Below are 14,396 nucleotides of genomic sequence, written 5' to 3'. Positions count from 1 at the left end.
GCGTCTTTTAATTTCATGGCTGCAGTCACCATCTACAGTGATTTTGGAGCCCCCAAAAATAAAGTCTGACACTGTTTCCACTGTTCCCCATGTATTTCCCATGAAGTGGTGGGACTGGATGCCATGATCTTCATTTTCTGAATGTTGAGCTTTAAGCCAACTTTTTCACTCTCCACTTTGACCTTCATCAAGAGGCTTTTGAGTTCCTCTTCACTTTCTGCCATAAGGGTGGTGTCATCTGCATATCTGAGGTTATTGATATTTCTCCCAGCAGTCTTGATTCCAGCTTGTCTTTCTTCCAGCCCAGTGTTTCTCATGATGTACTCTGCATATAAGTTAAATAAACAAGGTGACAATATACAGCCTTGATGTACTCCTTTTCCTATTTGGAACCAGTAACTCAGTCATCTTAAATTTATGAAGACCTTTTTGTGGCCTAACATAAGATCTGTCCTGGATAATGTTTCATGTGCACTTGAGAAGACTGTCCCACAGAGATAGTGTGGGTTTGGTCCCAGACCACCACAATAAAGCAAATAACACAATAAAAGGAGTCGCCTGAATTTTTGGATTCCCAGTGCACATAAAAGTTATATGTAAACTGTACTAGTCTGCTGCTACTGCTAAGTCACTTCAGTCCGACTCTGTGCGACCCCATAGACGGCAGCCCACCAGGCTCCCCCGTCCCTGGGATTCTCCAGGCAAGAACACTGGAGTGGGTTGCCATTTCCTTCTCCAATGCATGAAAGGGAAAAGTGAAAGAGAAGTCGCTCAGTCATGTCCAACTCTTAGCGACCCCCTGGACTGCAGCCTACCAGGCTCCTCCATCCATGGGATTTTCCAGGCAAGAGTACTGGAGTGGGGTGCCATTGCCTTCTCTGAAGTATGCAATAATAGCATTATGTCTAAAACAATGTACATACTTTAAAAAACACTTTACTGCTAAAAAAACTAACCATCATATGAGCCTTTAGCAAGTCATAAATAACATTAGCGTTAGTAACATCAAAGATCACTCAGCACAGATCACCAAGACCAGTGTAATAATGAAAAAGTTTGAAATATTGCAAAGTTACCAAAGTGTGACACATAGATGGGAAGTGAGTAAATGCTATTGGGAAAATGGTGCCAGTTGAATTGCTCGACTTAGGGTTGCCACAGCCTTCAGTTTGTGAAGAACTCAACTTGAAACAAGATACAGTAAAGTGAGACATGCCTGTATTCTGCTGCTTTGGGTGGAACATTCTCTATATCTCTGTAAAGTTCCTCTGGTCTAATGTGTCCCATAAGGCCATTTTCTGGATGATCTGCCATTGACATAACCCTACTGTTACTGTAATACTGCCTATGTCTCCCTTCAAGTCTGTTAATATTTGCTTTATGTATTTTGGTTCTCCTATGTTGAGTGCGTAAATGTTTACAAATGTTACATCCTCTTTTTGGATTGTCTCCTTTGTCATTATCTAATGCCCTTCTTTGTCTTTTAGTGCGGGCTCTGTATTAAAGTCAGCTCTCTTGGTTTCCATTCGCATGGAACATCTTTTTCCATCCCTTCTTTTTCAGGCTGTGTGTGTCCTTCAGTCTGGAGTGAGCCTCTTACAGGCAGCATACAGATGATCTTGTTTTTTTCTCCTGTCAGCCATCCTTCCATGTCTAGTTGGAGAATTTAGTCCACTTACATTTAAAGTAATTATTGATGGGTATGTACTTCATGCTGTGTTACTGTTTTTTGTGGCTTTTCTACTTCTTTAGCTCTCTTACTTTGTAGTTTGATGACCTTTATCCTTGGGCTTCCATGATGACTCGGACAGTACAGAATCCCCCTGCAGTGCAGGAGACGCAGGTTTGATCGGGTCAGGAAGATCCCCTGGACAAGGGAATGGCTACCCACTCCAGTTTTCTGGCCTGGAGAATTCCGTGAACAGAGCAGCCTGGTGGGCTGCAGTCCACGGGGTCACAAGGAGTCGGACACGACTGAGTGACTAACGCCGTCACTCTCAGGTTCAGGTTCCTCTGTCATTGTCTCTTGTGTATCTGCTCTATACATTTTTGCTTTGTCATTACTATGGAGTTTGCATAGAACAGCTCATATTAATAACAGCCCATTTTAAGTTGATAACTTAAATTTGTTCCCATTCTAAAGCTCTATATTTTTACCCTCCCCCACCCACTTTTTGTTTGATGTCACATTTTACATCTTTTTATTTTGTGTATCCTTTTAATTACTGTAGTCACAGATTTTTATTACTTTTTTAACCTTCATAATAGCATCATAAGCAATTAATCTACTACCTTTAATATATTTTTATATTATGAGCATAAAACATGGAAGACTTATACTTTTATATGTTTTCTTGTTACTAATTAGCACCCTTTCTTTTCAGCTTAAAAAAGTCCCTTTAACATTTCTTGTAAGGCTGGTTTAGTGGTGATGAAATCCTTTCACTTTTGCTTGTGTGGAAAACTGTCTTTCCTTTACTTCTGAACAGTAACTTTGCAAGGTAGAGTATTCTTGGTTGGAAGGGTTTTTCCTTTCAGCACTTTGAATTCATTTGATATCTTGATTGTAGTGATGGCTTTACAGGATATGCTGATGTCAAAGTTAATCAGCTTGTGCAGTTTATGTGCTGTTAACAGCAGTTAGATCTCAAAGCTGTCTTTACAGGTTGGAGTGTAAGGAATGCAAAGTGTTATCAGTATGCAAAAACTCAGGGACTGTTGTTTCCATAAGCCCTTCCTGAGGTATCTACTAGAGAGAATAAGTTTTAGACAACAAAAATGGCTAGAAAGACATCCATATAAATATACAGTTAGTTGTGAAGACCATTCAGTATTAAACTGAATGAGTCCTGGTCATGTGCTCGGCTAAGATAGATAGAGTATAACTATTTAAAAATGGTGTGCAGCACAAGCAACTGGAGATCTAGACTTCTTCATGTTGGTACCATCCACACAAAAACACCCTCTCACCAAAAAACAAAACAGTGGGAGAATGGAGTTGTTACGTTGCTGAGTCGTGTCTGACTCTTGGCGACCCCATGGACTGATACAAATACTACTAGGTATCATGTTGATGGCATTATTCTGAGACCATCCTGCTGTGTGTCAAATGAAATAAAATGAATAATCATCTGTCAGTGAACATCCTTAGCACCAGTAGTACACTTGAATTAGTTTCTCACTGAAAGAATCCAGAGCTCTTCTGGAAATGGCCAATCCCAGGTTTTGAGGCAGGAAAGGAACAAACATCTTGTTATGCCAGATAGAAAAGAAATCAGTGACATACTTAGACATACTAAGGTTATGTCAAAGGAGCCACCTTGAACAGGCTCAAAGTGCCGAAGATGGGCAGTTTGAGTGTAAAAAGTGAGAATGATTGCAATGAACCAAAAGCCATCAAATATGCTTAAATCCATGCCTTCATCCTGATAGTTATTTAATAAAAAAGAATCAGTCATCTTTGAAGAATAACAAGAAACTGGTTCAGAAGGGATTAAGTGTTTATGCTGCCTTTCCTACCTGATCTGTACCCCTGGGGGGAAGCAAATATTAATGAATGAAATAGCCCCTGTGTGGAGTATTCCATGTAATAAATGACAAAGGATAGAATGACAGTATCGCCATTTTGGAATGCCCAGTGAGTTAAAAGAGGCATAAATTATTGACGTCGTAATAACACAGAGAGAGAGAGAGTCTGAGGTCGTGTGCCTCCTGCTGAAGGAGTACACCATACTCTGTAGTCCTGGCAAAAGGAAACGAACCTGAATCTGATCAGTAAGATCATAGGGAGAATCCATAAATGAGAGATGCAAGAAACATCAAAAAAATGTTTTTACTCACACTGGTCAGAATAATCATCAAAAAGTCTACAAAAAAAATAAATGCTAGGGAGGATGTGGAGAAAAGGAGAGAAGCATCCTGCACTGTTGATGGGAATACAAATTGATGCAGCCAGTATGGAAAACAGTGTGGAGACTCTTTTAAAACTAAGACTAGAGCTACTGTGTGGGGGATATATGTCCCATTCCTGGGCATGTATCCAGAAAAAGTGAGAACTGTCCTCTGAAAAGATACACGCACCTCATTGCTCATAGCAGCACTGTATTAGCCGAGACGTGGAAACAGCGTCAATGTCCGTAAAGAGAGGAACGGATGAAGATGATGCGGCACGCACATATACACACACATACAGTGGGATATTACTCAGCCATACGGAGAACAAAATGATGCCATCTGCGGCAACATGGATGGACCTAGAGGTTATTATAAAAATAAAGTCAGAGAAAGACAAACACCATATGATATCTCTTATATGTGGAATCTTAAAGATCGATGTAAAACAGCCTCACAGACATAGAAAGCAGACTTACGGGACTTCCCTGGTGGCCCGTTGGTTAAGACTGTGCTCCCAGTGCAGGGGGCGTGGGTGTGATCCCTGGTTGGGGAACTAAGATCCCGTATGCAGCACAGCGTGACCCAAAAAAGGAAAACAAACTTATGGTTACCAAAGGGAAAAAGGGCGAGGATAGATTAGGAATTTGTGATTAACGTACCCACTGCTATATAAAAATAATAGCCAACAAGGAATTACTGTATAGCACAGGGAACTCTATTCAGTATCTTGTAATATTAATAACTTAAAATGGACAAAAATCTGAAAAAACATATGTAACTATCCCTTTGCTACACCTGAAACTAACACAAGTCTTGCAAATCAACTACATTTCAATAAAAAAGAGATACTGCAATTCAAATATGTATTTTTAATGGCACAACTACACTGGTGCCTCGGAATGCGCGTTTGGGTGATGAATGTGCTAAAATAAATAGAAATCAGAATAATGTTTACTTACGGGGAAGAGGAGCTGTGATTCAAGTAGGACACGAACGACAGGGCTTCTTGGGCAAATGGTCATTTTATTTTTTGACCTGGGAGTGACTGCAGGAGTACTTCAGAGTGATTGATGAATCCATGTATTTACTTTGTGTGGTTTTCTGAAATCTGTGCCCTCCCTTCGTATATTTGGAATATGTTCTGTCTTTTAAATTCCTGAGAGCCCCTGCTTCCTACTTTAAATGCATGTTGCTGAGAAAGACGTGCACTGTAAGGAATCCTTGAAGCAGAGTTCTGGGTGGCTAATCCTTAGTTCATTAAAAGAGCTGTCCTGCATAATCCAGTCCTGAGAATTGGAGAGGAGATGATCACCAGCCTTGGGTCTGCAGAAGCAGTGTCCTGTCGCTGGGCCAAGGGGCAGAGTCAGCACGAGACCCTCTCCCTGCAGATCGGCTGCAATGCTGTCAGCTGGGCCCCTGCTGTCGTACCCGGAAGCCTCATAGACCAGCCATCCGGGCAGAAGCCCAACTACATCAAGAAGTTTGCGTCAGGCGGCTGTGACAACCTCATCAAACTGTGGAAGTAAGTGGAGTTGGTGACCTTTTTAAGGGGAATCTTCTACCCTGTCTACTGTCCACCGTGACTCAACCTCAGTTCACCAGAAACAGAATCACCTTTTCCCCTTCTGCCCATTGAATACTATCTTCAGTCTGTCAGAGGACATCCTTTATTTTAAAAAAAAGTCAAAATCTTGCCCTTTCCTCGGGCGCTTTGACTCTTCCTAACTGCTGTTATTTGGCTCAACAAATGCTATCAGAAAGATGGAGTAGCTTCTCCACCCCTGTGGAGCCTTTGGGGCGGGGGAGGAAGGGAGGTGAGGGAATGGTGCCTGGACTCTGCCTGCTGGATTCTCCCTCCCGTCTCCCCTGCTAGGGAGGAGGAGGACGGCCAGTGGAAGGAAGAGCAGAAGCTGGAAGCCCACAGTGACTGGGTTCGAGATGTGGCCTGGGCCCCCTCCATCGGCCTGCCTACCAGCACCATCGCCAGCTGCTCTCAGGTCAGCTCAGAGCCATGCAGGCGGCCCACCTTAGTTAATCTCGGGCAGCCCCATCGGCCCTCACAGTCCCCTGGGGAAAGTGCTTGGAGGGGCAGGAGGCTGGCCCCTGTGGACCACTGCAGGTAAGCGCTTCTGGAGCCCGCTCGCCTCCCAGTGAGGTCTTGACCAGAAGCCACAGTGGCTTTCTTCCACTCAGCCAAGAGCAAGACCAGACTCAGGACTAGTTCCCCTCCTGACCCTTTTATGGAAAGGGATTGGAGCTACCTGGGCATTAAGAGTGTTCCCAAGCAAGGACTAGGATCAGTGGGAAATCCTAAGACCTTGGGCTCATCTCCTTGCTCATGCTTCCCAGACAGAAAAGACCCAGGACAAGCCTTTAATTATATGCAACCACCCAAGATGAGGCTTCCTTGATAGCTCAGCTGATAAAGAATCCACCTGCAATGCGGGAGACCTGGGTTTGATCCCTGGGTTGGGAAGATCCGCTGGAGAAGGGAAAGGCTACCCACTCCAGTATTCTGGCCTGGAGAATTCCATGGACTGTAGAGTCCATGGGGTCACAAAAAAATTAAACACAACTGAGCGACTTTCACTTCACTCATCTAAGATGAGGGGGCTTCCCTGGTGGCTCAGATGGTAAAGAATCAGCCTGCAATACGAGAGACCCTGAGTTTGATCCCTGGGTCAGGAAGATGCCTTGGAAAATGGCATGGCAACCCACTCCAGTCTTTTTACCTGGAGAATCCCATGGACAGAGGAGCCTGGCAGGTTGCAGTCCATGGAGTCGCAGAGTCAGGACTGAAGTGACTAACACTTTGACCAAAGATGCGAGTTAAGCCAGGCCTTTTACATCACTGGAGCCTGTTCTTGTGCGTGCACGTGTTCTAAGTCGCTTCACTTGTGTCCTCTGGTGTGACCTGTAGACTGCAATGTGCCAGGCTCCTCTGTCCATGGAATTCTCCGGGCAAGAAGGCTGCAGTGGGTTTGCCGTGCCCTCCTCCGAGCCTGTTCTACTTGGTCCTAAATTTGAGAGGACCAGGTATAAGAGGTTCAAATGATGTAAAAGATGGTTTTGTTTTGGTTTGTTGTGTGTGTGTATTTCTGTGTGGTTTTTTGGTCACTTCTCATTCTCTGAGCTTGGCTTTTTAAACACCTATACCCATTCCGTTGAGAAAGTACAGGGCTACTGGAAACCAAAACCAGGAGGTGACTTGGCACATGTGGGAAAGTCCCAGGGAACATTTGAGAAACAGCAGTGTTGACAAAGTCCATCCCTGGAACCGGTATGAGGAAAGGGACCCGGGAGACTCCTGCCCAGCCTGAGGCGTGTTCCTGGGCTGAAGGGATACAGGCAAGGGTGCCGGGCTGGAAATCGGTTGTCAAAGCTGGAAACAGCCAGGAGGTCTTTGGCTGTGGTTTGCCCTGGTTCCCTCCCCCTGTCCCTGAAAAGGCCTAGCACAGATGCAGATGGAGAAGACGTCACCGGGGAGGCCTGCCGCCCCCACCTCCTGACTCGAGCCTTCTTTTCCCAGGACGGTCGGGTGTTCGTCTGGACCTGTGACGATGCCTCGGGCAACACGTGGTCTCCCAAACTGCTGCACAAGTTCAACGACGTTGTGTGGCATGTCAGCTGGTCCATCACAGCCAACATCCTGGCGGTCTCTGGTGGAGACAATAAGGTCAGTTCAGTCACTCAGTCGCGTCCAACTCCTTGTGACCCCGTGGACTGCAGCATGCCAGGCCTCCCTGTCCATCACCGACTGCCGGAGCGCACTCAAACTCATGTCCATCGAGTCGGTGATACTTTCCAACCATCTCATCCTCTGTGGTATTCAGACCCCCCACCTCTGCACCAGCACCTAGCAGCCCTCATTTTGCTCTCTGTCTCTATGAATGGAGCATTTAGGCACCTCCTAGAAGTAGAGTTATAAAGGATTTGATGTTGTGAGTGGCTTGTTTCACTTAGCGTGGTGTCTGTGTTGTTGCTGTTGTGAATTGAGGCATATAGCTGATTTGCAATGTTGTATTAATCTCTGCTGCACAGCAGAGTCGTTCAGTTACACATGTTTCTTTCATGTTCCTTTCCATGGTGGTTTGTTACAAAATACTGAATGTAGTTCCCTCGGTTCTGTGGTAGGACCTTGTTGTTAATCCATTCTGTGTATAATAGCTTCCATCTGCTAATGCTAAATCCCTATCCATCGCTCCTGTAGACCCCATCCATCTTGGCAACCAGGAGCGTATTCTCTGTCCCTGGGAGGCCGTTGCACAGATGAGGCAGTAGTCATGCACGTGCCTATTCGCCAGAGCCTGAAACGGCCCAGCAGTGGGTCTGTCTTGACTCTGAGGAACCACGTTCTGTTCTCTGTAGAGGCTGTTACCAATTGCACTGCTGTCAGCATCTTACAAGGGCTCCATTTTCTCTGAACTCTCTTCCTGTATTTGTTATTTCCACACCTTGATTTAAATGTCTGATATTAGGTTGAACATCTTTTTTTTTTTTCACAGTGTGAGTAAAATGTACCTTTTGAAATTTCCTTATTAAAAGTGGGCCCTGTTTTCATGGTTATTACATTACCTACCCAGAGTCATTAATTGACAGCAGGTATCATTTAGAAGCAAACATGTCTTTGGAATATGACCCTTCCTTAAGCAGTGGATTTAAAGTTCTTGTTATAGAAAATGATAACAAGGAAGCAACCTCCCTTCCTGACCAACTGCGGTTACTGCAGCTTCCAGAAGCTCAGGAAAAGCCGTATTCCCGGGCTGTCAAGGGGACAGTATGCGCCAGCACACACACTGAAGGGCTTCCTCCTCCTTTCTTCCTCCTCCTCACCCTTCAGCACCCAAAATACCAACCCCTGCCGATCCCCAGCACGCAGGTGGCTGACTGACGTGGGTGGGGTTGAGTCTCTGGACAGACACTAGAGATGGGAAGCCCTCCACCAAGACCTCTTCCCGCCCCAAGGACTCACCTCTTCTCGGCACACTCAGTGCGCTTAACGCTCTGCATGTCCCACGCACATCTGGTGATGCCGTGCCTTCCAGAGGGACCACTCAGGTCCAAGATGGCATCGTTGCCGGCCCCTCCCTCCCAGCTCCCTTGGCCCCCCGCCACCCCAGCCTTGGTTCCCAGCCAGCTCGGGCTCCAGGGATGGACTTTACCCCGGGCTTCAGAGGCCTCATCGCGACACAGTAGATAATACTCTCTGAGGTTTTTCTTTTCTCCTCTATTTTATCTGGACGTGTTGTTGATTTACAGTGTCGTGTCAGTTTCAGAATGCTGGGTGCTGGTCACCTATGCTTATGCACATCCCTCCTCTTGAATTCTTTACCTGGATAGCTTAGGACACAGGTTCACTGGGGTTCTCTCTGCGCTGCAGTAGAGTCTTGCTGATCATCTCTCTCAGTGATGGGAGTTTATATATGTGAATCCCAGCCCTCTCATTTATCTGCCCACCATACCCTGCACTAACACCTCCTCGTTCTTCTTTCTTCTTCACTGACACGCTCTTTCAAGTTCACCTGTAACAGTGTTCAGAGTCCACCTATTGCTGAAATCGTAAGATATCTGTGTGTCTCTGTCTGGATTAGATCGTTCTTGGGATCGTCTCTGGGTTTATCCACACTGTTGCAACTGGCATTACTCCTTTGTTCCTACAGATGAGTCGGTACTCCAGTGTACGCCTGCACTACGTTTATTTTTTACTGGTTCGTCTGTCATCAGTATTTGTCGCTTTTCTGTTTGTAAATAATGGTGCAGTGAACACTGGAGTGCAGGAAATCTTTTCGTATTTGGTGTCTACAGGCCCTGTGACAGCAGGTCTTTTTCCGAGTTGACTGTAGTAGATCTCTTTCTGAATTTTTGACCAGCCTCCATAGTGCTCTGCCGAGTAGGTCTACCAGTTCCGTTCCCCCGGACAGAGTAGGCAGGTTCCCTTCCTCCCAGGTGCTCTCTGGGGTTGCCTTTCACACTGTAAGGATTGTCCTTCTGTGGGTGTGATGGGATTCCAGGTTGGTGTTTGGGGTGACTTCTTTCTGCCAGTTGGGAATGCAGACCATGTCTTTCTGTACTAAGGTTGACAGCAGTGGAGGAAAATCTTTCTCTGCAACCCACTTCTGGAAAATGGGTCGTTAGGAATTCTTTATCCATGAGATACTAGGGCAATATTTCTTGAAGGTAACTGTCTTTAACAGCTCCAAGGGCCTGGTCAATTTGAACTGCCCTGAAACCACGGTTTTAATGAATTCTTTGGGGACGTGGCCACAAGGTGGCAGGTTTCTTTGCCTGGCTGTAGTCACTCCAGCCTCCAGAACCCTGGGGGACGACATGTTCCTGGGCTGCCAGGAGACTGAAGGGTGCGGCATAGACACCCCAGGGTTCCTGTCTCCTCCCTTCCCCTTACCCCTCACTCCAAGAGGTGCCGACCCGGGAAACCTCAGCCCTGGTGCCCGACATACGTGGGGTTGGGCCCCTGGACTGAGGCTAGAGGAGGGGAGCCCTCCATGGAAGCCGTCTGTGGAGACTCGGGCTCTTTTCATACCTGTCGGGCCCAGAGGACTCAGCTCTTGGGTGAGCTGGGTGTGCTTTAGCCTCTGCGTGACCCACCCGTGTCTGATGATAGTGCGGTCTTCCGGAGGGAACAGGCACGCAGGTCCAGGAGTGGGCCATTGCTGGTCCCTCCCCCGCAGCTCCTTCAGCCCTGGACACTCCAGCCTTGTTTCCCAGCCAGCTCAGGCTTTAGGAATGGACATTAGCCCCTGTTTCAGAAGCCTCATCGAAACACGCTAGGTAATACTCTTTTAGGTTTCCCTTTTTCCCTCTTTATCTGGAAGTATCCTTGGTGTACGGTGTCGTGTCAGCTTCAGAATACTGGGTGCTCGTCACCTGTACACACGCACAACCTGCGGTTTCTCAGGGTCTTCAGCGGGATAGCTTGGGGCACCGTGTTCACTGGCGTTCTCTTGCTGCCTACGGTGGGTTCTTGTTGATTAGAGAATCTAATAGTTTATGTATGTGAATCCCAACCTTTTCACGTACCCGCCCACTGTACTGTACTATACTTCCTTTCGTTTTCTTTCTCCCTCACTGAGCCTGTTTCTCTTTGAAGTTCACATTTCACACTATTTAGATCACACATGTTATGAAAATCACGAAATATTTGTCTGTCTGTTTCTGTATTAGATGGTTCGTGGGATCCTCTGGGTCCATCCACATAGCTGCAATGAACATTTTTCCTTTGTTTCCATGGATGAGGAAGTAATTTCATTATATCTGTACCACGATTTTTACCAGTTCATCTGTCTTTGGTATTTATCATTTTCCTGTTTATAAATGATGCGGAGGAGTTGGGGGTACAGTTATCTTTTGAGTTCGGTTGTCTGCAGGCCCTGTATGCGAAGGGCTCTTTCTCACTTGACTGTGCTGCCTTCTCAGTTTTTCACCAACCTCCATCATGTTTTGCGTAGTAGGTCTACCAGGTTACACTTCCACCAACAGACTAGGAGGTTCCTTCTTTCCAGGCTCCTGCTGGGACTGAGTCTTTCAGTTTCCTGTTGATTCTTTCTACTAATTGGGGATTTAGAGTATGTGTTTAGCTACTACTGTTGAAAGCCGTGTGAGGAAAATGTATCTCTGCAACTTGCTTTGGGAAAGCGGCCTCTGTTTCAGATTCTTATCCATGAGATGCCAGAGCATGTTTCTTAAAGGCGGGTGCCTTTTACAACCCAACAGGCCTGGCGAGTCTGAGAGCCCTGAAGCGGCGGTTTTAGTGCTGTTTTGGGCAATGGCCACAGGGCGGCAGCGTTTCTTCTGCCTGACTGTGGTTAATGCGGCCTCCACACCGCAGGGAACAGCGGGTTCCTGGGTTCTCACTGAGACTGGAGGGTGCAGAACCAACACCCCAGGCTTCCTGTCTCCTTCCTTACCCTTCACACGAATAGACTCAAACCCGGAAGCCGCAGTGCACAGGTGCTGCCCGTGTAGGTGGGGGAGCCCTCCACAGAAGCCAGGCCTGTGGATTCGTGGGCTTTTCAAATCTCTCCCTCTCGGGTGCATGGGGCGTGTGTATCCTCCTCATCACCCACCAAGCCTGTGACTGTGGTGCCTTCCAGAGGCGCCAGGGACTCCAGGTCCAGGAGGGCATCGTCGCGGGTCCCTCCCTGCCAGCTTCTGCACCCCTGCACTCTCCAGCCTTGTTTCCCGGCCAGCTCAGGCTCCAGGGATGGACGTTAGCCCCGGTTCCAGAGCCCTCATCGCAGCACAGTAGACAGCAGTCTCAGGTTTTCCTTTTTTCCTCTTCATTTTATCGGGGAGTATTGTCGATTTACAGTGTCGTGTCAGTTTCAGAACACTGTGCTGGGCACCTCTCCATGCACACACCTGTTCCTTCTCCAGCTCTTTACCTGGTTAGCTGAGGGGCAGTGTTCAGTAGAGATCTGCTGAGCTACGATAGGGTCTTTTTGATGATTTGTTTTATTAATAGAAGTTTGTGTGAATCCCAACCTCCTGATTTACCCGCCTAGGATACTCTTGAGATTGTTTTTTTTACATTAGGTTACTATTGCCCTTTTTATTAATTGCGAGGGATTCTTCCTGAATTTCCTGTTTCTTTTCTCCTTTAACTATGTATTAGACCATGTATTTCTGTGCTATATCTGGTAACATTTGGGTTCAATTCTAGCACTCATTACTTCAGATTCTGTACCTGGGAGCCTCTCAACATAGTACTTTCTATTTAAACCTTTTTTCTGTTGAAGCACTTCCTTGTGGCACAGTTCTAGAGCATGTGGATAGCACTGCCTACCTGCTCCTTCCCCCAGCTCACCCTGCAACGTCCCTGTCCTGGCATTGCAGCAGGACAGGGTCCAAAGGATGCTTGGCTCTCCCTTTGGTGAGCTTCCGAGCAAGAGTGTGCACTTCTTGGTACGTGAGGCTACTCGCTTTTTTCTACACAGTGCCAGTGTAGTTTGTCTGGGTGGTCGGAAGTGGTCCCTGGCCTGGGAAGCAGCTCCAAGGTTTCTTACCTACTAAGTCATGTCCAGCTCTTTGTGAACCCATGGACTATATAGCCTGCCACGCTCCTCTGACCATGGCATTTTCCAGGCAAGAATACTGGAGTGGGTTGCCATTTCCTTCTCCAGGGGATTTTCCTCACCCAGGGATCGAAGTTGCATCTCCTGCATTGCAGGCAGATTCTTTACTCACTGAGCCATCAGGCAAGTAGTGCTGTAGGTTACTAATGACTTATTTGTGACCTCATCTCTAGCCTTCAGTGTGTCCACGTTCCCTGTAGGAACAGACTCCTGCCCCAAGATCCGGTGCTGGCTGTGGTGGGCCTTACCCTGCACAGCTAGTGTCTCAGCAGCAGAGCCTCATCTCTGTGGAGCCAAACCAGAGTAGCCGATCTGCAAAGTATAACTTCTTTGCAAGCAGAGGGCTCTCTTCTCACTCCAGTGCAGAGCCTCAGGAGAAGCCTCTCTGCGTGGTGCTCTGCCAGCCCTGGAAAGGGGCCCTGGGCTAGACATTGGCCACACCTCTTACCGTGTCATGGAGTCAGGCTGTCTTGGCTGGAGGGGCACTTGAGCCTCAGTGCTGTGGTGTAGGATTTGTTCAGGCACATCATGTCCATGAAAAGTTCTCAGTTCTTCATCTGAGGGAGATGAAGCCAGGAGCAGCTGGAGTCATCCTCTTCTTGACATCACTCTCCCCACCCCTGTCTTCCTCTGTGTGTGTTTATTCCTTTACTTACCTTGGTTCCTCCACTGAAATCACCAGGACGTAAGTGCTCGGTTTAGCCCTTGATGGGGAGCGGTGCTCTCTGAGGAGGTGGGTGTGCGCCCCTCCTGGAGACGCGGGCGAGGAGGGTGGTGTGCCGCCTCCAGTGGGTGCCGCCCTCTGCTTGCAGGTGACCCTGTGGAAGGAGTCGGTCGACGGGCAGTGGGTGTGCATCAGCGACGTCAACAAGGGCCAGGGACCCGTGTCCACGTCTGTCACGGAGGGCCAGCAGAACGACCAGTGAGCACACGGGCCCGCTTCTCCGCCCGCGCAGACCCTGGGCCAGCAGCCCGGACGGCGAGGAAGAGGCCCCGCGCCCCCTTGGGGCCCCAGACACAACAGGGTCATCATCTGCCTCGACGTGAGCTGATATGGTTTGTGACTTACCGTCCAGCTGAACACACACTTGTTCTGAGGGAAAAACCGAAAAGACCCGAAGGTGGTGGTTTTAAGATACTTTGGTCGTTTTTACGCGCCTTTTATGCGGTTTGTTTGCAGAGTAATTAAATAAACACGTATTGCTTATAACTCTCCCTGCATTTTCCTAACCCACCTAAAACCGAGCTTTTCACGATAGTTGTCCTGGAAGAGCACAGATGCAGGCCAGGTGGCCGGGGGCCTGCCGAGCCGCACGCAGCTGCCAGGCACCTGCAGAGCTCTGCGACTCAGAGCGCCAGGCCTGGACCTTCAGGGCTGGGCTGTGTCCCCTGCATATATACCCTGCGCTC

The 14,396-nt window shown here is 47.6% G+C and overlaps 1 protein-coding gene across 1 annotated transcript in view; it reads left to right on the top strand.

The window, feature by feature from the left end:
* SEC13 (SEC13 homolog, nuclear pore and COPII coat complex component) overlaps positions 1-14,184 on the top strand; it is a 35,398-nt gene extending 21,214 nt beyond the window's left edge. Inside the window, exons 6-9 of the mRNA XM_005896111.3 lie at positions 5,283-5,416; positions 5,768-5,891; positions 7,424-7,570; positions 13,799-14,184. Coding sequence (XP_005896173.2) covers positions 5,283-5,416; positions 5,768-5,891; positions 7,424-7,570; positions 13,799-13,912 — 519 coding nt within the window. The 3' untranslated portion in view covers positions 13,913-14,184. The remainder of the gene's footprint in view (positions 1-5,282; positions 5,417-5,767; positions 5,892-7,423; positions 7,571-13,798) is intronic.
* The last annotated feature ends 212 nt before the right edge of the window (positions 14,185-14,396 follow it).

This window comes from Bos mutus, chromosome 22, assembly GCF_027580195.1.
Source record: "Bos mutus isolate GX-2022 chromosome 22, NWIPB_WYAK_1.1, whole genome shotgun sequence".
Taxonomy (NCBI): domain Eukaryota; kingdom Metazoa; phylum Chordata; class Mammalia; order Artiodactyla; family Bovidae; genus Bos; species Bos mutus.
The sequence above is the reverse complement of the archived record's forward strand: the minus strand, read 5'-3'. Positions and strand labels throughout refer to the sequence as shown.